Consider the following 20,924-nt stretch of genomic DNA (forward strand, 5'->3'; position numbering starts at 1 on the left):
CCTTAGATAGAAATAACTAAATTCTGATACCTCTTCTGCACAATGGAGTAAAATAAAATTTCATAAAACAGAGACCAATAAAATTTCATAAAACAGAGACCAATAAAATGCTATGGATATCTGGACTAAAGAAGAAAATTGCATGTGTTTCATAATAGTAAGTGGTCTACTTGGGCTCAAATGCAGAGAATGTCGATAGGTTACAAGGATGAAGAATTAAACCAGAGCTAACATGGAATAAAGCCTAAAGTTAGTCTTCTTTTCAGAAGCAACAGGATTTTGAGCAGGGGAATAATAAGACATACTGGTGAAACACATCTGGAGAAAACATTTCAAAATCTTCAGAAATTCATACTGCCACCTGTACAGCCCAGGCACACTAAAATTCCAAGAACAGTATTTTAAAGCTCACAGATGGACAACAACCAGCTGAGGAGGGAACAGATCCAAGTATCTAACTCTAGACCACCGCCTTTTCACTACATAAGTGTTTCCTAAACTTCAGTTGTTCATTTGTTAATATATCAAATGTGCATCATCGACAAATAAATTGTGGTAAACACATAAAATGGAATATCACTAAGTCATAAAAAAGAATGAAGTACTGATACACACTACAACATGAACACTGTAGTGTATTTGAAAGCATTATGCTATGTAAGAGGCTAATAAAAAAGAACAAAATCACGTTCTTTGCAGCAACACGGATGTAGCCAGAAACCATTGTCCTAAGCAAGCTACTGTGAAATCAGAAAATCAAATACCACATTTCTCACTTATAAATGGGAGCTAAACATTGGGTACACATGTTCATAAAAATGAGAACAACAGACACTGGGGAACACAAGAAGGCGGAGGGAGGATGTGGGGGAAGAGTTAAGGAAAACTACCTATGGAGTACTATCCTTACTATCTGGGTGACAGATTCATTCATACTTCAAACTTCAGCATCACACAATACACTTTTGTAACAAACCTGCACATGTACCCCAATTCTAACATAAAAGTTGAAAAAAGAAAAAACAAATAAAACACATTTTTCTGAAATTTAAAAGTAAGAGGCTAGACATAAAAGGTTACATATTATATAATTCCACTTAAATGAAATGTTCAGAATAGGTAAATCCAGAGACTGAAGGCAGACTGGTGGTTGCCAGGGGTTAGGGGGAGGGGGAATGGGGAGAAATTGCTTAATGGGTATAGCATGCTATTATGAAGTGATGACAGCGTTTGGAACTAGACAGGAACGATGGTATGCAACACTGTGAATGTACCAAATAGCATTAAATAGTTGACTCTAAAATGGTTACTTTTATGCTGTGTGAATTTCACCTCAATAAAAAATAGATAAAATATTTGGAAAACAGTGAACAGCTCTTGGGAATCAAATATATGATAGCACAATATTTAGTAGATAGTGTGCCTATCATGTGCTGTTTGCTCTTGGGTCCCACACTTCTGCCAGCTCTGCTAATCCCTGGTGACTGAATATACTCATGTGGTCCAGGAGGTTACACAGACACTTTACAAAAGCTAGCTGATAAAGTTTGGGCCCCTATCTGTCTCAGCGGGCCCAAGGGATATGATTCGACCCAGTGCTTATTTTCCCATCTCCAGAATCATAGTTGGAACAGACATATTTGGCACTGGCAGAAATCCCATACTATATTAGTTCCCTGACCCATGATGTATGGGCTACTATTATAGGAAACACCAAATCCAAGTCCCTAGAATTGTCCCTCTCAATGAAAACAATAATAAGCAATTACTATAGTCCTGAAGGAACTGCAGATATTGACACCATCATCCCATCCCAATGTAAGATGCCTCCTTGACCTATACAAAAAGTAGATGGCTCTTGGGAGAATTATTTAAGAGTCTCATAAACAATCAAACTCCAACTGCAGCTGCTTTACAGGATGTGGTATTTTTGCTGGAGCAAATCAATATGGCTATGCAGTTATCAATCAAGCACTTGCTTTTTCCCCTTTCCCAATTAGATCAAACAGAAGCAATCTGTTTTTATCTTGGCAGGTTTAATGATACACCTTCAGTCTTCAGAGTTAGAGTAACTTTCCTGGCTCTCTCAAATAATACAGTACTCATGGACTTAGATGGTTTTGCACAGTCCAGAGAATATCACTTGATCCACTATACTGACATCATGTTGACTGGACTTGATACAGGTAGTGGGTATTTTCAATGGTACTGGTCAAACATGTACATGCCACATATCAGGGTGAAGGAATAATCATCCTCACTCTGAGGCCCACCACTTTTATGGAAGTGTAGTCTGGAGCATGTTGCAAACTCCACTCTTAAGAAAAAAGAAAGGCCGCACCTATCTGCCTCTTAAGACTGTTTGGACATTGGGAGCTCACTGCATACTGAAGGCAAGATATACTTCATTAGGGTGTGTACTGCTTGATTCATTTTATAAAATACCTCTTAAGACTGTCAGTTATGGCTGGGGATGCTGACTCACGCTTGTAATCCCAGCACTTTGGGAGGCTGAGGCTGGTGGATCACGAGGTCAGGAGTTTGAGACTAGCTTGGCCAACACAGTGAAACACCGTTTCTACTAAAAATACAAAAAATTAGCCAGGCGTGGTGGCAGGCACCTGTAATCCCAGCTACTTGGGAGGCTGAGGTGGGAGAATTGCTTGAACCCCGGAGGCAGAGGTTGCGGTGAGCCAGGATCATGCTATTGCACTCCAGCCTAGGCAACAGTGCGAGACTCCAACTCAAAAGAAAGAAAAAAAAAAGATTGTCAGTTATGAATGGGGCCCAGGTTAAGAGATGGCTCTGTACCAGGTCCAGAGTGCAATACAAGGTATTCTGCCACTTGGGTTTCATGACCAGCAGATGCAATGATTCTCCAAGAATCTGTCGCAGGTAAGGATATCGTATGAAGTCTCTGGTAAGCCCCAGTGGGAAAATCGTTGCAGAGAGTTTTAAAGAAAGGTCATCATGTCCTCTTCTATAGACCAGAGTCAGTTTTGCTGTGACACATGCATTTCCAAAAATTACTGCATTATGCAAAATTGTTAAAGTAAAAATTGCAGCCTTTAAGAGAAAAACTGTTAGAGATACAATGTCAAAAACTTCATCAGTGACACATAGAGAAGGCAATCTAATAAAAATGATACCACAATTTTACACACATTAAATAGTTAATACCTAAACACTACAATAAATATGAGCTGAAGTTTGCTTGTGGACATTGGAAGGGTTACAGCTTATGAGTTATTGTGAAGTGGTAGAAGACAGATTATCTGAAAATGAATGGAAATTTTTAACACCAGATACAGAAGGTTGTAGCTCGCTGTCCTTGTGTTATGTCTGCTGTACTAACTTAAAATATAAAGAATAAATAAAATTTCTGTGGTGTTGCCAGCCTCCTCCTTTTACACTAGAAGTGCCTGTACGGATCCAAATTCATCCGGATGCCATACAAGACTATCCTAATATCTTCGGCAGTAAAGCCATTATCTTTAAGGCAGTCCAATTATTTTCACAGCATTTAAAACATCTGATCATTTGTATTACATTGTCATGGCATACACAGACTTCTGACTTTCATCATCACTGTCATCATTATCTTCTGCATCCATACAGCCATCAGCAGCAAGTTGCTGAATGTTTTCTGTGGTTAAATCATCAGGACAGGACCCTAGAAACTTTTCAATATCCTCATTTTTGATTGCTCCAAGTCCAAACTGTTTTCTTAGATCAATACAGCTTGTTTTAAACTTTTAAAATTTCTCTGAAGTATCAAATTCTTCAAAATAAAGAATCAAGTCAAAGGCAATTTTCTGCCACACATAACACAAACACTCTTGGTATATTACTCCAGGCTTCAACAACGACATTGCAATGTTAAACCTCTTCCAACATTCTGTAACCACTTCTGCATCCCTGCCTTAGATAACAGCAATTAATATCTTAAATGTTCACTTTAAATAGTAAGCTATAAACACTGCTGTCACACATTTAAAAAGGGGCTGTTATCAGAGAGGTGGTTTTTGGAGGTAAAAGGAAGAATGTGACATAGGTTGAATTCTGCTTTTGTAGAGAGAGAGCTTGATACACTGTAAGAATTTTTAAAGTTAAGTTTTTTTTTTTTTTTTAACGTTTTGGGGCATTCATCCTCTTTAACAGAGAAGAACTAAGTAAAAATAGAAATGCAAATGTGGGCAGCCATCCATACACTTTTGCTATACCTGACATGAAACTCAAAGGCTGACGTTAACAATTTCTTTTAAAAGGCTCAAAGTTTGGTGAGTGACATTATTGGCTTCAGCTTCAAATCTCCATTTGGCACTGGTGCCGAATATCACAGTTATGTTACCTTTAGGAGCCTTAAATCCTAGAGCATGTTTTCTGTCTTTCATATTTGTGTTATTCGAGGCATGCATTCATAACAGATATTTGTTTAATCAAAACTAAGAATTTAACACCATGCACAGCTGCCTTCTTCAATTTACTTCTGTATCACTGCTGAAAAATTCTTTCACAGCTTTCCTATCTACACTAGTAGTTAGGTCTGACAGCCAAAGGCTTAGGAAAACTGTAGCAATGTTTGTAGGAAACTGTAGCACTGTTTGAAATCATTAAAGCAACCACTACTAGCACTAAAAGGAGCCACTTATGCAGGGTACAGTGACTTTTATTTTAGGTCTGTGTATATAATTACAAAGATCTATATGAGAAAGGTTGTTCCTTAAGTTTTTCACCCTTTGGTCTTGAATCCAAATATTTGACAATCTTTCATTTTCTTCTTTCTTTATGCCTTGTTCTTATGGACTTTCCAGCACTTGAACCTGGTCCAGTCATACATACCCTTTTATTTTTGTGGCATTATCTTTGATGGTCCATAATGTGGATTCCTTTATATCTGTTGCTTGGGATCTATCGTATGTTCTTATCTTTCCAAATGTTTTCTTGTTTCAAGCTTCTCCTTAATACTCAAAACACTCCCTCTGCATGCACTGTGTGGCATTTTTAAACCAGAATGCTTAGATAGGTTTGAGATGTTGAATGAGTGCTTTTTTCAAATAGAAAAGATCACAAATGTCAAAGAATAGCCTATTACCACCTAACAGGATAATATATATGGTAAAAAGAGGCAGCCAGTGGATACTGGAAACGTGTGTGTCTTATGCATTCTTATGTGGCTTGGTTCAGCTGGAAGCAATTTTCTATGATCACCTACTATTTCTCATGGACAAAACTGCACATAAACCCATGCAAATTGTGGATTATGCTCAAATCATTCTCTAATGTATTAACACTGGAATAAATTCACATTTTAAAAACAGAACTGACTGATGTATTTTTGTGAAACAGTTATTGACTTGACAATAAATCCTGATAAAAGCAGAATGGTTGACCACAGAACATCAAATGACCATGAGACTTGAGCTGTTATGTGATCTGAGTATCTGATTTACCTAGCCTAAAATGAAGCATTGGCAGCAGCAACCCATCATCAAGTAGAAATGGTATACTTGAGACTGGACTTGAGTAGGTTCAAGAGACACAAATAAATTGCATGTGCAGGTGTCTCAGACTCTCATGGTACCTGCTTCTGCATCACTGCTGCCCCTTCTAACCAGTACCTGAGGCATTATAAAAAATTCTTTATGACCTGATAGGTTGGGCACAGTGGCTCCCGCCTGTAATCCCAGCACTTAGGGAGGCCAAGGCAGGCGGATCACCTGAGGTCAGGAGTTTGAGACCAGCCTGGCTAATATGGTGAAACACAAAAATTAACTGAGCATGGTGGCACACGCCTGTAATCCCAGCTACGTGGGAGGCGGACAGGAGAATCGCTTGAACCCGGGAGGCAGAGGTTTCAGTGAGCCGAGATCATGCCTGGGCGACAGGGTGAGACTCTGTCTCGAAAAGAAAGAAAAAGAGAAAATTCTTTATGACCTGATAAAGAGGGAAGAAATCCTTAAACTTCATTTGTCTGTTGTGAGACAGGTCTCACTGTGTCACCCAGGCTGAAGTGCAGTGGCATAATTATGGCTCACTGAAGCCTCAACCTTCTGGGCTCAAGTAATCCTCCCTCCTCAGCCTCTGAGTAGCTGAGATTACAGCTGCATGTAAGCATGTCCAGTTACTTAAAAAAAATTTTTTTTTTTGCAGAGACAGGAGTCCCACTATATTGCTCAGGCTGGTCTTGAACTCCTGGGCTCAAGCAATCCTCCTGCCTCGGCCTTCCAAGGTGCTGGGATTATAGGCATAAATAAGCTACTGCACCCGGCCTGAACCAGCTTGACTTTACAAAGGATATGCATAATTTTAGAACCAGCCAAGTGAACAACTGCTATAATATAAACCCAACTCAGAGAGTAGCCCTGTGTACAACTTTGGGCAGTACACCTTGTTGCCCATTTTGTGTACCAAGAGATGGCCAGAGGTAGAGATCAGCAATATATCAGGTACAGAGGCTAAGAAGAAGACTTAAAAAACTGGTGACCAGGAAGTCTGGGGAAGAGGTACATTGTTGAACATCTCAGAATATAAGTTATTCTGAGGATACAGCCGGACGTAGTGGCTCACGCCTGTAATCTCAGCACTTTGGGAAGCCGAGGTGGGTGGATCACATGAGGTCAGGAGTTCGAGACCAGCCTGGCCAACATGGTGTAATCCCATCTCTACAAAAAATTAAAAAAAAAAAAAAAATAGCTGGGCGTGGTGCTGCACGCCTGTAATCCCAGCTACTCTGGAGGCTGAGGCACGAGAATTGCTTGAACCAGGGAAGTGGAGGTTGCAGTGAGCCAAGATCACACCACTGTACTCCAGCCTGGGACAGAGTGAGACTCTGTCTCAAAAACAAAACAGAACAAAACAAAAAAAAGAAGTTATCCTGAGAATAGAAAACAAGGATAACGGTGTTCATGTGAATGTTCAGCCAAGGGTGCACACGTGGCAGAGAAAATTTTTAAAGATCAGGTATACAAGATCATCCATTTCGTGAACACCAGTTAAGTCCACAGCCACTTGAATGCCTGCTGAATAGGTCCATTTACAAATGGCCATGGCAACTGGGCTTGAGTCTGTGCATGCAAGTCAACAAGGTAAGACTTTCTATACCAACATCAATCTGGCTATTGTCACGGTCAGTGCTCAAACTGCAAGGAACAGAGGCCAACAATGAGGCCCCATTATAGCATCATTACTTGGGAGATTCAGTAAACTGCCTGGTGGCAGGATGATTACACCTTCACGATTCATCATGAAAGATACAGTAACAGATAACCTGCTCTGCGCATGAATTTGCCTTCCCTATCCACATGCTTCTGGAAACTGCTTCTGGAAACACCACTATTATGGGTTAATTGTGTCCCCTCCAAATTCAAACGCTGAAGTCCTAATGCCCAGTACCTCAGAATGTGACCTTATTGGAGACAGGGTCATTAGTAAGATACTCAAGTTAAAATGAGGTCATTAGAGTAGGACCTAATCTAACTGTTGTCCTTATAAAAAGGGGAAATTTGGAGATGAACACGCACACAGTTCAGAGAACCCAATGTAATGAAGAGGGCAGAGATAAGCAATTAATACTGGATATATTTAAAAGAAAGCAAAAACAGTCACAAATTATACGCAAGCACAAATTATCTGGGTTAGTTGTGAAAGAAAAGAAAGAATGATTCATATAGACAAATTTTCAGGTCTGATATCCACAGACACAAAATAGTCTGTGCTTAAGCAGGCTTCATACTAGATAAATTAAAAAGCAAAAACAGTCACAAATTAAATGTAGATGTAAATTCCCTTAGTTGTGATAGAAAGGAATTCATTTAGGTGGATTTTCAGGTCTAATAATATCCACAAACTCCACATATTCTAACCTTAAGCAGCCAATTTTGATACTGTAATTCAAATGTAAACTTACATGATCCAGTCTTGTCTTTTTTATAGATTGATCATCATTAAATTCATCTTCCTCATATGGCTCTGAAGAAGAAGATAATTTTCTTTTCCTGGGCCCACCACCTTTTAAAGCAGAGCAGCACACTCAAACTTGGCACAGAAATAGCAAAAAATCAATTTAATGTAAAACAAAGGCAAAAATGTATTATAATGAATACTAGACAGTTCTCTTGATATCAGGCCCAGTGTTTGTTGTTCTACATATGACTGCATTGAAAAAAAAAGTAAACATTTTTTGCAGTCTTTCAGAAGTAGAAATCACTGTAATACTACATTCATAAACCATCACATTATTTAATCTAAAAATACACATCTCTAAATTGATGAGTAATTCTACAGAGCAACATTAGGAGGGAGGGGTTCTTCCAAGTGGCTGAGTGTTGAGCAGTGAAATAAAGCTGACCCCCACCAAGTGTAAGTTATCTGAATACCATCAGAGGAACCAGTAATTTCTGAGTCTACTATGTACCAGGCCTTGCACAAGGTCTTTTATAAACTATTGTTTCATTTACTTTTCACAAACAAACCTACAAAGTAGGTAACATTTTTATTTCACAAATGAGGAGGATATAGATACAGAGAGCTTAAGCAACAAATGTTTTTAATGTAAAAACAAGAGAATATAACACAGAGTACAGCAGTAACAGGAAATCTGCATATTGTCGTGACTGGAAGAAAACAAACTTGAGCTACATATGCTACTTATGTATGCTTGTATACATTATGTATACATTTACCTACTTCTTAAATACTTTTGCTTTCAGAGAACAAGTTTGTCAGACATATTGCTGTGTTACTATGAAAGCACCTGCTAAAGACTACAAAGGTTTAAGATTTCAGCATTAATTATATCAGAGCCCTAACTATGCAGCTCAAATAAATACATGCACGTCAGCTTAAAAATTTCATTAACATGGTTATTACAAAATAAAAATGGAATGTTATTAACATTTTAAAGCACAGTATTCGTGTCAGTACAAACACTAACCACAATATTCTAAATGTAATATTTTAAGTCTGAAAAAAAACCTTCAAACCAGATAATTTTGCCACATCACCTAGACATGCTGAATTCCTTCCTAAAAAGAACAGAACAGAAGCCAGGTGCAGAGCTCATGCCTGTAATCCCAGCACTTTGGGAGGCTGAGGTGAGCAGATCTCTGGGGCTCAGGAGTTCGAGATCAGCCTTGGCAATATGGTGAAACCCCCATCTCTACTAAAACTACAAAAATTAGCTAGGCGTGGTGGTGCATGCCTGTAGTCCCAGCTACTTGGAAGGCTGAGGCGTGAGGATCACTTGAGCCTGGGAGGCAGAGGTCATAGTGAGCTGAGACTGCACCACTGCACTCCAGCCTAGGTGACAGAGTGAGGCCCTGTCTCAAAATAAAAAATAAAAAAAAAGAACACAATAGAACAGCTAGAGAGACTCTGGACAACATCAATAAATTCGTACTCTTACCTTTGGATATACATTTTTTTTGTTTCTGTAATTTCATACTCAAAAACAAAAACTTTCAAAACAAACAGCATAAAAACATCCCTAGTGTTTAATATGCAGGCTGATACTGTCTGTAAGACTGCAATTTGTGGTTAAAAGAAACAATGTGAACTGTCACAATTTCTGGATCTGTTAAAGATCACTTACAGGTATTTAAAAAGGTCTTTTGTTGAAAACTGTCCTAAAATGGCAAGTATAGTTTCCTGTCTTAATGACATAGTATAATTGAAGATTACCCTTATCTTCAAGGTTAGACAAACCTGTCATTCTATATACTACCTCAAAGTGCACTACACTAAAAATGAAGATGTCTGATAAGACTGTTCTGTCCGTTCCATGATGCAGCATGGAAGTTTAATTAAAAAACCAGAAAATCCTAATTTTTTATTTCCTTGTAATTTGCCATTTAACATTTTTTAAATGAAATAATCTGAAGTACAATGGAGTAAGAAAAAACTCAGCTGAAGTTAAATAAATTTAATGATTGTAAACTCTATGATGGCAGAGGTTGTATCCACTTTGTTTCCTCATGTAACCTCAGTACCTAAGCCACAGCCTGTGCTACCTAGTAAAAGCAGTGTAATAAATATTTGTGGGCCGGGCGCGATGGCTCACGCTTGTAATCCCAGCACTTTGAGAGGCCGAGGCGGGCGGATCACGAGGTCAGGAGATCGAGACCACGGTGAAACCCCGTCTCTACTAAAAAATACAAAAAATTAGCCGGGCGTGGTGGCGGGCGCCTGTAGTCCCAGCTACTCGGAGAGGCTGAGGCAGGAGAATGGCGTGAACCCGGGAGGCGGAGCTTGCAGTGAGCCGAGATTGCGCCACTGCACTCCAGCCTGGGCAACAGAGCAAGACTCTGTCTCAAAAAATAAATAAATAAATTATATATATATATTTGTGAAATTAATGAATAAGCTGAATAAGATGAATTGCTCAAGAGAAAAAAGATTAGATACTACCGTGAAATAAAGTAATTCCACAACCTGTTTTTAATGAAATGTTTATGGACTAATGAGATAAATGAGATAATATGAGAGCAAGAATGTATTGGGAAGCTGCAAAACTTCCCAAGCTATTTTGCAGCTCAACAAATGTTCACTGAGCCTATCATTTTTCAGGAGGTTTTTTTCTTTCTTTTTTTTTTTGAGACAGGGTCTTGCTCTGTCACTAAGGCTGGAGTGCAGTGGCACAATCCTAGCTCAGAAGCTTTTAAAGTAAGCACTAGGGATGCAATAATGAGGAAGACACAGCTAACATTCACCTCTAACTTTTTTTTTAAACCATCAGATGACCCTTAAACAAAGAGCTGCTGACATTTGGTATGCACTCACTATGTACCAGGCACCATAAGAAGTAGTATACATTATTAGTTCTTCACAACGACCTTTGAGTTTGGCACTATTATACTACTTTACTGCTAAGGAAACAAAGAAGAGTCAGGCAACACTGCTCAAGGTCACACAGCTATTAATAAATAGAAGACAAAAAAGAATCTTGATACTCTGTAGGTAGCACCCACAAAATACTGTCTCCTTGCTCAAACTGGAGGAAACTAAAGGTTTAAAATATTTCATACGGATGAAATAAAAATCTTATGTAGAATCTACTCGAATACAGTCCACTTAGTGAAAGAAAAATGAGGTGGATAATTATTGAAGAATGATGGGTCCATGGGAACACATTGTTTTATATTTTTGTACATATTTTAAACCTCGAAAAAATTAAAAGTAGTAAGAATCCACTTAGAAAAATGAGCATTCAGAAACATACTGTTGATAAAAGCATAAACTGGCATAACCTTTAACAAAAGGACATGGAAATACATATTAAAATTTTAAATGTGCGTACACTTTGCTTGAGCATCCTAGTTCGAAATTTAGCCTATATAAATAACATAAATTTTTGCTATTTATGTATAAGGACATTTACTTTAGTGCTATAATAATGAAATAATGAAAACATAAGTGCTAATTAATAGGGAAACAGTTAATAAACTAATCCTGTGGGTAGTCACAGAGGAATGTGAAGCTATCCATGACAAATTATTAAATGATTTTTTAAAAGATGCAAACCAATATATTTACCTTTTGTAACCTAATGTATGTGTGTTGAGTGCCAGTGTATATAAGCAGGAAAAAAGTTGAGAAGGACATAAAAGGTGGTTTTTTTAAGGCTGGTTAATGAAGTGTGGGTTTGCTTTCACTATTTACTTTAAATACTTTTTTAGTAGTAGGGTCAGGTGATTTTTACATTTTTTTCTTTAGTATGTGTAAGTTAAAAAAAATCAAGTCAGCATTTATTAAAAAACTGGACACGCTTCTATATTGCAAGCTCATTCAAATGCATTTATTTTTGCATCCCAAGCCCCTGAAACATGAAAAAATATTTACTAAATGAAGGAATGCTGATTACCAGCTATGACTTTCCCTAAGACATTATGTTCCTACTAAGATTTGTAAACCTATAATAAAACTACAATGCAACTAGAAATTATACTTTAAAAAGAGAGAAAATATATCCTACAAAACTTCACTGTTATAAGATTTGATTGGTAGAAAAGCAGTAAAATTATCAATGAGAAAATTCTTCCCTTTTTAGGGAAAAAAACTGAAACTATTAATACCTCATAGATTCCTGTAAGAATTCATAAAGGTGTTTGATAAACTGTGGAGCAATATTAATGAGAAGGTACTATTATTATGATGTAACAATAAATCGACATGGCTTAAAATTAAGTCAGGCATACCTGCATCACCAAACATCAGCAAGGCAGCAGCAATTGCTCCATCCATAGTGCTTGTTGATTCAATCAACTAACAGAACGAGAAAAGATTAATGTTTTAAATTAGCACTTTAAGAATTATTTCAGTTACTGAAATATTTAAGAACATATTAAATATAAACATGAAAGTATGTGTGTCATAGTTTAAGTTCATTAAGTCCCATGACAAATTTTCAGGAAATCTGTTTTATGTAAAAGGTCTGAACTTTAAGCATATTTTAAAATGTATCAGGTTGACCCATCCTTACTATAAAGGAAAAATTAAAACACAATCACATATATACAGTATATTCCAGGTTTTTGCTATTTTAATTACAAAGTTTTACACAAAACTTCCCCTTAACATGTCCAGGCCACTCTGTGCCTGTGTGTGCATGCTCACGTTTGTGTATGTGTCAGATGGAGAGAGAAAGGGGAAAGAGGAGACTGACAGACATCTATTTACTTTTTTTTTTAATTTCTAGGGGAAAAAGGACAATTCTACTCCTTTAAAAAAATCTAATACTGCTCGAGATAAATGGGATAAGGGCTCTTAATTTTTACTCTATTTCTGAATTGTCTGAATTTTTTCAAGAACACATGCATATATTACTTGCATGACATCATTCTAATATACTGTTTTTACACTGCTCAGTAATTTTAGATTTCAGAAGAAACTAAAATCCCCTATTTTTCTCCTATTACAGCTTCCCATATTTCAAATGAGTTACTTGTTTGATAAAGATCTTACTTTTAAATAAGCTACTTTTTGTATTAAATAAAGTAGCCTCAAATCAAAGTGCTCTCTTCCACACTAATTTTTCCTAATCTTGGATGCTAAGATATATCCTATTGGTCCTCTTCATTTTCAAAATAGCCAAAGCATATTCTTAGCGAGCCTAGAACTATTTCACAACCTCTTGAATTCTTTTATATGGATTTAAAACCTTTTGTTGAGTAATTTATAAACATTACCTTTAAATCTCTAGAACTGAAGGGGATCACTTGAAATACAGATTACTTCAAGACAGTGCTCTGGAGTGTGTGATATACTAAATTACACAATTTCAGATACTGGTTAATGAAACGTTCAGGGAAATTATGCATCTCAATCTTATTTTTCCAATAAAATTACAAAATTAGAAAGATACTTTTACAAGAAAAAAACTCTTTGAACTACAATAAAAATTGGCAATCAAGTGAAAGTATTTTTAAACTGAGATTTGGCCCTTTATGTTGAATATTTTAATACTCCATGTTTATTCTATAGGAAGCTCTTTCCTTATTACTGCTTTAAAATACTTTAGCCCTCGTGTCTACATTTGTTTCCATAAAAAAAAAAAAAAATCACATTAGCAGACAAGTAACACTGCTGTCAGAGAAAATGCAGACTCAGGCCGGGCATGGTGGCTCACGCTTGTAATCCCAGCACTTTGGAAGGCCGAGGCGGGTGGATCACGAGGTCAGGAGATCGAGACCACGGTGAAACCCCGTCTCTACTAAAAAAAAATACAAAAAATTAGCCGGGCGTGGTGGCGGGCGCCTGTAGTCCCAGCTACTCGGAGAGGCTGAGGCAGGAGAATGGCATGAACCCGGGAGGCGGAGCTTGCAGTGAGCCGAGATTGCGCCACTGCACTCCAGCCTGGGCGACAGAGCAAGACTCCGTCTCAAAAAAAAAAAAGAAAATGCAGACTCAAGATATCACTAAAGTTTAATTTAGCTAATAGTAAGACGGTATCTAAATGATCTGGGTGGAAAAAAATCCAGTGGATTCATGTCAAAAATAACATAGATTAAAAATAACGTAATCTACACTTAAATTGGCAGGCACACGACCACCTATGGTTCACAGACATGTTTTGTTTGGCTTGAACAGCATGTTTATTTTTATCTTTCTTTAAATTAGTTAGCATTAAAAGGAACAAAGGACATGCTGCAACAGCGATGAATCTCTTCCACTAGGTGAAAGCAGCCAGTCACAAAATATCACATATCTGATCCCATTTATATGAAATATACACAATAGGCAAAAAAAAAAAAAAAAAAAAAAAAAAGATTGGTGGTTGCCTGGGACTGGGAGAGGGACGAAACTAGAGAGTGACTGCTAATGGATATAAGGTTTCTTTTGGGTGTCATTGAAATGTACTAAGATTATGACAGTTGCATTATTTCATAAATATAGTAAAAACCACTAAATTGTACATTTTAAATGGGTGATTTTAGGCATAGGAATATAGCTGTTAAAGTGGTGACCAACCCTCAATAAAAATCCAGTCTTATGGCTTTATTTGAAAAATCTCAGTATCCAGTAAAAATGGGCTATCACTGACAGCTCATATGGCCATGTCCCACTGAAGCTAGACAGCAGCTACCCCTTTTAAAAAGAGTATGTACTCTATAGCATACTAGTATCTACCACTTCAAAGTTACCTGCCTAGTCCACACAGATATGGTAACTCCTAAGCCTCATATAGTGAGGAGGAGAACTGGTAGTGGTAGCAGTGATGACAAGATACAAAGGTGAAAATACAAAGGACCTGCAATTAAATGATTCCCCTAAGATAATTCAACTAATAAGTGGCAGAGCTAGGAATAGACTGTTTACTAATCTTCAGAAATTTATTCTCTACCTAAACTAAATTGGTCAATTTTTATTTGCTCTTATAATTAGAGATACCTAAACATCACTTTACAGTTCAACTATACTCCTTTGTTTCTGTAGTTAAATCAGTATTTCTCAGCAAGAGTGCTACTGGCAGGACTATCCTTAGTTATGGATATCCTTAGTTATGTCCTTAGTACTGCAGGGTGTTTAGCATCACTGGCTTCAGGGCACTAAATGCCACTGCAAACCCTTGTCACAGTTGTGTGAGGTGGTTCCTGACGTTTCTGAGTATCTCTAATGGAAACGGGGAGGTTATGCATTTTAGAAACACTCAAACACAAAAAAACTCACAACCTATGTTCACTATTAAGGCTTTAATTACTGCAATATTTACAAATAAATAACGTCATCTATTAAAAAGTTAAGACTTCCAATTAATAAATTTCTGGCATTTACTTCCTTTAGATTTAATAGTTAATATCTTCAAACATAAGACATCTTTAGAAAAATGACTATCCACTACTAACTATAGCACTGAATGCAGGAGAGATTTTATCATTATTACAGCTACAATAACCAATTACTATAAAAGAATATAACCTTAAGTAAATCATTGTCACTTCTTTGTGGAAAAAGTTCCTTCAAAGTCTGAAGTTTAGCATCTTTAAGGTCTTCCAATTCCGAAAGGTCTTCCAATTCTGAAATATCATCATTTCTACGTGCCATGGTAGGAAGGCCTTGGGACTCTTCATCTTCAGATGGCTCAGAACTAAAAATATTTTTAGAGGAGGAAAAAACATTTTTAATGTATTACTAATGTTATTTCATTACAGTGTCTATGTGTATACATAGTACAACACATCTGCAGTTCTTTTCGATAGTAAATGCAATCTATACTTGTCAGAAAGAGAACTTTTTTTTCCATTTCAGTGTAGTTATGTGAAAAATCTACATTACCGCCAGGCGCGGTGGCTCACGCTTGTAATCCCAGCACTTTGGGAGGCCGAGGCGGGCGGATCACGAGGTCAGGAGATCGAGACCACGGTGAAACCCCGTCTCTACTAAAAAATACAAAAAATTAGCCGGGCGTGGTGGCGGGTGCCTGTAGTCCCAGCTACTCGGAGAGGCTGAGGCAGGAGAATGGCGTGAACCCGGGAGGCGGAGCTTGCAGTGAGCCAAGATTACGCCACTGCACTCCAGCCTGGGCGACAGAGCAAGACTCTGTCTCAAAAAAAAAAAAAAATTTTTTTTTAAAAAAAAGAAAAATCGACATTACCAACATCAGTATACACTGAAAAAATCTCAACCCTGAGCTGGGATGGAGAAGAACAAAAGGAACTTCCTAGCATTTATTTTGTTAGGATTCACACGCATTTATTGCATGCCCACTTCCTCTTTACTCATCTTCTTTCACCAATACTCTCCATATCAGATGAAGTTATGCTAATCCTAAGAAATTATGAAGATTAAATGGATACAAAGATAAAGTAATTTTCAGGCCTACCTAGGTGTGATTAGGATCTAACTGCTAAAATCAGAATGGTCCCATTCAATATAGGAATCTCTGCCAGAAACAAAACATTTCCTCAGCAAACAGGAAACATTTATTTCATATGAGGGTTTATTCTCTAACAACTAAATTTATTCCTGTTCTACTTAACTTCATATGTTTATCCTTTATAAAAGGCATTTTGAGTCAAATTTTACTCATTTATTCCCTAAACAAAAAAATCTCATTTTGAAATTTTGGTTTTCAAACATGGTAGGCACTCTAGAGATCAGAACTAGAACAGTAACAAATGAATGTAAGTTATAGAGATCAGAGAACGAAAGCAAGATGGGATTATACTTAGGTATATTCTTAACATTAGCGAACTCAGACTTTGCTATGCTGCTAATTCTATTTTTGAATAGCTCTCTTAGACACATATCTAGAATATGCAATTTCTCTATATGTACTCATGTTGTTTCTGTTGTGTCCTTTATGGCACAACATGTGATGCCTAAGAACATCTAAAAGCAAATTTCCAAAGATCAGGAATATGTGTGTTTTTTTTTTTTTTGAGACAGGGTTCCACTCTGTCACCCAGGCTGGTGTGCAGTGGTGCCATCTTGGCTCACGGCAACCTTTGCCTCACAGGCTCTAGCAATCCTCCCACCTCAGCCTCTTGAGTAGCTGAGACCACAGGTGCTTGCCACCACACTTGGCTACTGTTGTGTTTTTTGTACAGACAAGGGTTTTGCCATGTTTCCCAGGAGATTTTATCTACTGCCAGTTTCTGCCAGGCTTGTCTTGAACTCCTAGGCTCAAGCGATCCGCCCGCCTTGGCCTTCCAAAGTGCTGGGATAACAGGTGTGAGCCACCGTGCCTAGCCAGAGTATGTATTTCAAAAGCTTCTAGGTTGACTTCCTGAGATCAGCTCTGAGAAACCGCTCTAAAGTAATGAGGCAAATACACCTCTTCCTTTATCACTATGCCTGTCCTTCAAATATTTGAAGACAATCACATGCATTTCCTTTGCATTATTATACCAGACTTCTCATTCCTGATGTACTCAACTTTGAATTTTCATTATGCCTCTCTATATTCCCTGCTCCCTACTTGACTTTGCCTCTTAGGTGACTGAGAAAATGAAAGCATTCAGGTTAAAATCCTTTTATAATTCCTGCCCTGGATAACCACTTTCAAAGATATTTACTCTTCTGGCTGTCACAACCTTTATCCAGTGATCAGACTCAATGATCTAACAAATTCATGTGCCTCATGATGTAATAAATATTGATGCTGACCATGAAATATCACCATGGCTTGGATTTATCTTTCAGACTACAGGAAATACAAGTGATAGAAAATAAATAATGTCATGAAGAAAAAGAAAAACCAGACGGGTGCGGTGGCTCACACCTGTAATCCCAGCACTCTGGGGGGCCAACGCGGGTGGATTACCTGAGGTCAGGAGTTCAAGACCAGCCTGGCCGACATGGTGAAACCCCATCTCCACTAAAAATTAAAAAAATTAGCTCGGCGCGGTGGCAGGTGCCTGTAATCCCAGCTACTAGGGAGTCTGAGACATGAGAATCGCTTGAATCCGGGAAGCAGAGGTTGCAGTGAGCTGAGATCACACCACTGCACTCCAGCCTGGGCAACAGAGCCAGACTCCATCTAAAAAAAGAAAGGAAAGAAAAAGAAAAACCTATTTTTTCTGAGAAAAGACTTGATCTCTTTAGAGAAGCAGAAAAGGGGAGTGGCCCATTCTAGATTAACACAGTTGAAGCCTAATAGCCAAATGTAATTTAGATCTTGGTTTAAAAAAAAATCAGCTATAAAATACATGAAATCTGAACCTAAGGTACAAATTAAATGATATTAGAGAATTGTTCATTGATAGATGGCAGATACATAACCAGTATTAAGGGGAGAAATGCTGCGATGTCCATAATTTAAAACACTTCAGCTAAAAATAGTAATAGATGACACAATAAACAAATATGGAAAACAACTGTTAAATCTAGGTGGAAGGTATACCGGTGTTCATTATATACTATTTCATTTTCTTGTATGCTTGAAACTTTAAAAACAAAAGAAAAGGCCGGGCGCGGTGGCTCACGCTTGTAATCCCAGCACTTTGGGAGGCTGAGGCGGGCGGATCACGAGGTCAGGAGATCGAGACCACGGTGAAACCCCGTCTCTACTAAAAAATACAAAAAATTAGCCGGGCGTGGTGGCAGCCGCCTGTAGTCCCAGCTACTCAGAGAGGCTGAGGCAGGAGAATGGCGTGAACCCGGGAGGCGGAGCTTGCAGTGAGATTGCGCCACTGCACTCCAGCCTGGGCGACAGAGTGAGACTCCGTCTCAAAACAAAACAAAAAAAAAAAAAACAAAAGAAAAAAACCTGTAAGAACAAGAGAGTTGACCACTTGCTCTTTTTTCCAGTCTCAGATAAAGAAGTTCCTTCCTGTTAAAGACAAAGTCCCCTCTCACTGCTAAGGCATTCTAGCCCTTTCTACATCTACAAGACTCTGCTTTAACTATCTACTATGTTTCTCCTGAATCTTTTCTCTCTTCATAAGCTCTTCCTCCCCAGCCGGCAATGTGCTCAAGACTGCATTAATTAATTCAATTAATTCCATGTGCCAGAGTTTCCAGGCACTGTGGACACAGCAGCAAGAAAAACAAAACAAAACAAAACAAAAAAAACCAATTCTCCTCTATTTCACAGATTTTATTAGACTGATTTTCTACATCCTTTCTTATGGAGTTCTCAAACTTACTGTTTTTATAACTTTCGCACAACCACTCAGTGAAACTGCTCTAAGGACAATAATGTCTTTTAAACTGCTGAATGGAATAAAAACTTTTCATTGCTTATCTAAGTTTTCCTGTGTTGCCCTGTACATTGTTGACAAATATATCCTTGAAAATTTGGCCCCACCCTCACCTCATGGGTTCTGCAATATTACTTCTGATTTTCCTTTTACCTTTCAGCCTGTCCTTCTGAATCTCTGTAACAGGCTCTTCTTCCTTTGTTCACCTTCTTCAACTGCTGAAGCTACCTAGGATTCTGTCTTCAGTTCTTTCTTGTCTATGAGTGCTTCCTAGGAGATTTTATCTACTGCCAGAGTTTCTAGCATCTACATCAGTGGGTTCTCAAAGTTGGGGGTAGGGGGTAGTTTTGCTGCAAGCAGATATCTGGCAATGTCTGGAGGTATTTCTGATTGTCTTGACTAGGGAAATGCTACTGGCATCTGCTGGGGTGAGGTCAGAGATACTTAACTAACCAACCTAAATGTACAGGGCAGCACCTCACAACAAAGAATTATCTGGCCCCAAATGTCAATAAATGTCAAGCTTAAGAAACTGTGATACCCAAAATGCCCATACATGGGGAATGAATGAATAAAGTAACGAATGTTCACACAATGTAGTACTATGGAGTTGCAAAAAATAATAAAAATTTCTAGAACTGATACGATTTCCAGGAGATATATACATACATGTTAAGTAAATAAAACAAAGAACAAATGAATATACACACATGCAGTATGCTATCTTTTGTGTAAGAAACAAGAAAAAAATACACGAAAGTATGACAATAAACTAAACAAACTGGTTAGTTCTAAGGTTTGAATGGAGAAAGGATAGAGAGAGTGAGGGAGTGATATTTTTCTGAGTATATCCTTTGTAGAGTTTTGATTTTTGGAATCTTGTTCATATTTTAAATATTTGAAAGTAAAATTTAAAAGAAAAGAACAAGGGAAAAACCCTAAAAGGAATACAAAATAATTAATGGTATTTCAAATGAATAACAAAACATTTAAATTGATTAATTAATAATCCAAGTGCATTGACTGTATACCCTCAATGGTCAAGTAGTATGGGTGTAGCTATTCTAAAACTATTTTATGCATACTCGATGACTGAGCAGATTAGTAAATATACTGATACTGGTAGAAGTCAGGGTTCTCACTGTCAGAAGAAAACACAGAATGAGAGGCAAAGAAAAGCCCTGTAGTGAGAGATTAGAATTATCAGTATCATTATAAACAAATGATTAAAAAAAAAAAACCACACATTTTCACAATTTTCCTTCTCTCTCTCCCTAACTCCAACCCCCTACACCCCAGTATTTCCTAGGTCCTTCTGCTGAAAGGGCAATGACATTAATTCCTACCTCACCAGCAGCAAAGAAAGAACACAAAACAAGTTTCTAGATTTCCAAGTATCATTTCCTACTAAAAAGAACCAGAACTACTTGGAGAAATTGCTAATCTTAATTTCAGGCTTGAGGTAGGAGACGTACAAGTCTGGGATACCTTGTTCCAGAAAGGAAAATGATAGGAATCCCTCAAACAAACACAACAGCCTGTTTGAAGGGGCCCTCAGCTGCCAAAATTGAGAAATTTGTGCACCAAAATGAATAATAATAGTAATAAATTAAAACCCGCTGAATAAGTACACATCTATAATTTCATTTTGATATTTATTGTACCACATAAATAAATGCACAAATGGGGAGAAAAGGGAACATTACAGACTACCAAATACAAGTGTAAGTTCTAGAACACTGGTTAGTATACCACCATTTTGCCACCATCATTATAATAAATTAA

At 37.7% G+C, this 20,924-nt stretch overlaps 1 protein-coding gene across 4 annotated transcripts in view; it reads right to left on the bottom strand.

Moving 5' to 3' along the window:
* SMARCAD1 (SWI/SNF-related, matrix-associated actin-dependent regulator of chromatin, subfamily a, containing DEAD/H box 1) overlaps nucleotides 1-20,924 on the bottom strand; it is an 85,269-nt gene that overhangs the window by 42,350 nt on the left and 21,995 nt on the right. For all 4 annotated transcript variants that reach the window (XM_055296988.2, XM_063611160.1, XM_055296989.2 and 1 more), the window contains exons 4-6: nucleotides 15,415-15,583; nucleotides 12,195-12,261; nucleotides 7,910-8,010 (exon numbers count right to left, since the gene is read on the bottom strand). In XM_055296988.2, coding sequence (XP_055152963.1) covers nucleotides 7,910-8,010; nucleotides 12,195-12,261; nucleotides 15,415-15,583 — 337 coding nt within the window. The remainder of the gene's footprint in view (nucleotides 1-7,909; nucleotides 8,011-12,194; nucleotides 12,262-15,414; nucleotides 15,584-20,924) is intronic.

This window comes from Symphalangus syndactylus, chromosome 10, assembly GCF_028878055.3.
Source record: "Symphalangus syndactylus isolate Jambi chromosome 10, NHGRI_mSymSyn1-v2.1_pri, whole genome shotgun sequence".
Lineage (NCBI taxonomy): Eukaryota > Metazoa > Chordata > Mammalia > Primates > Hylobatidae > Symphalangus > Symphalangus syndactylus.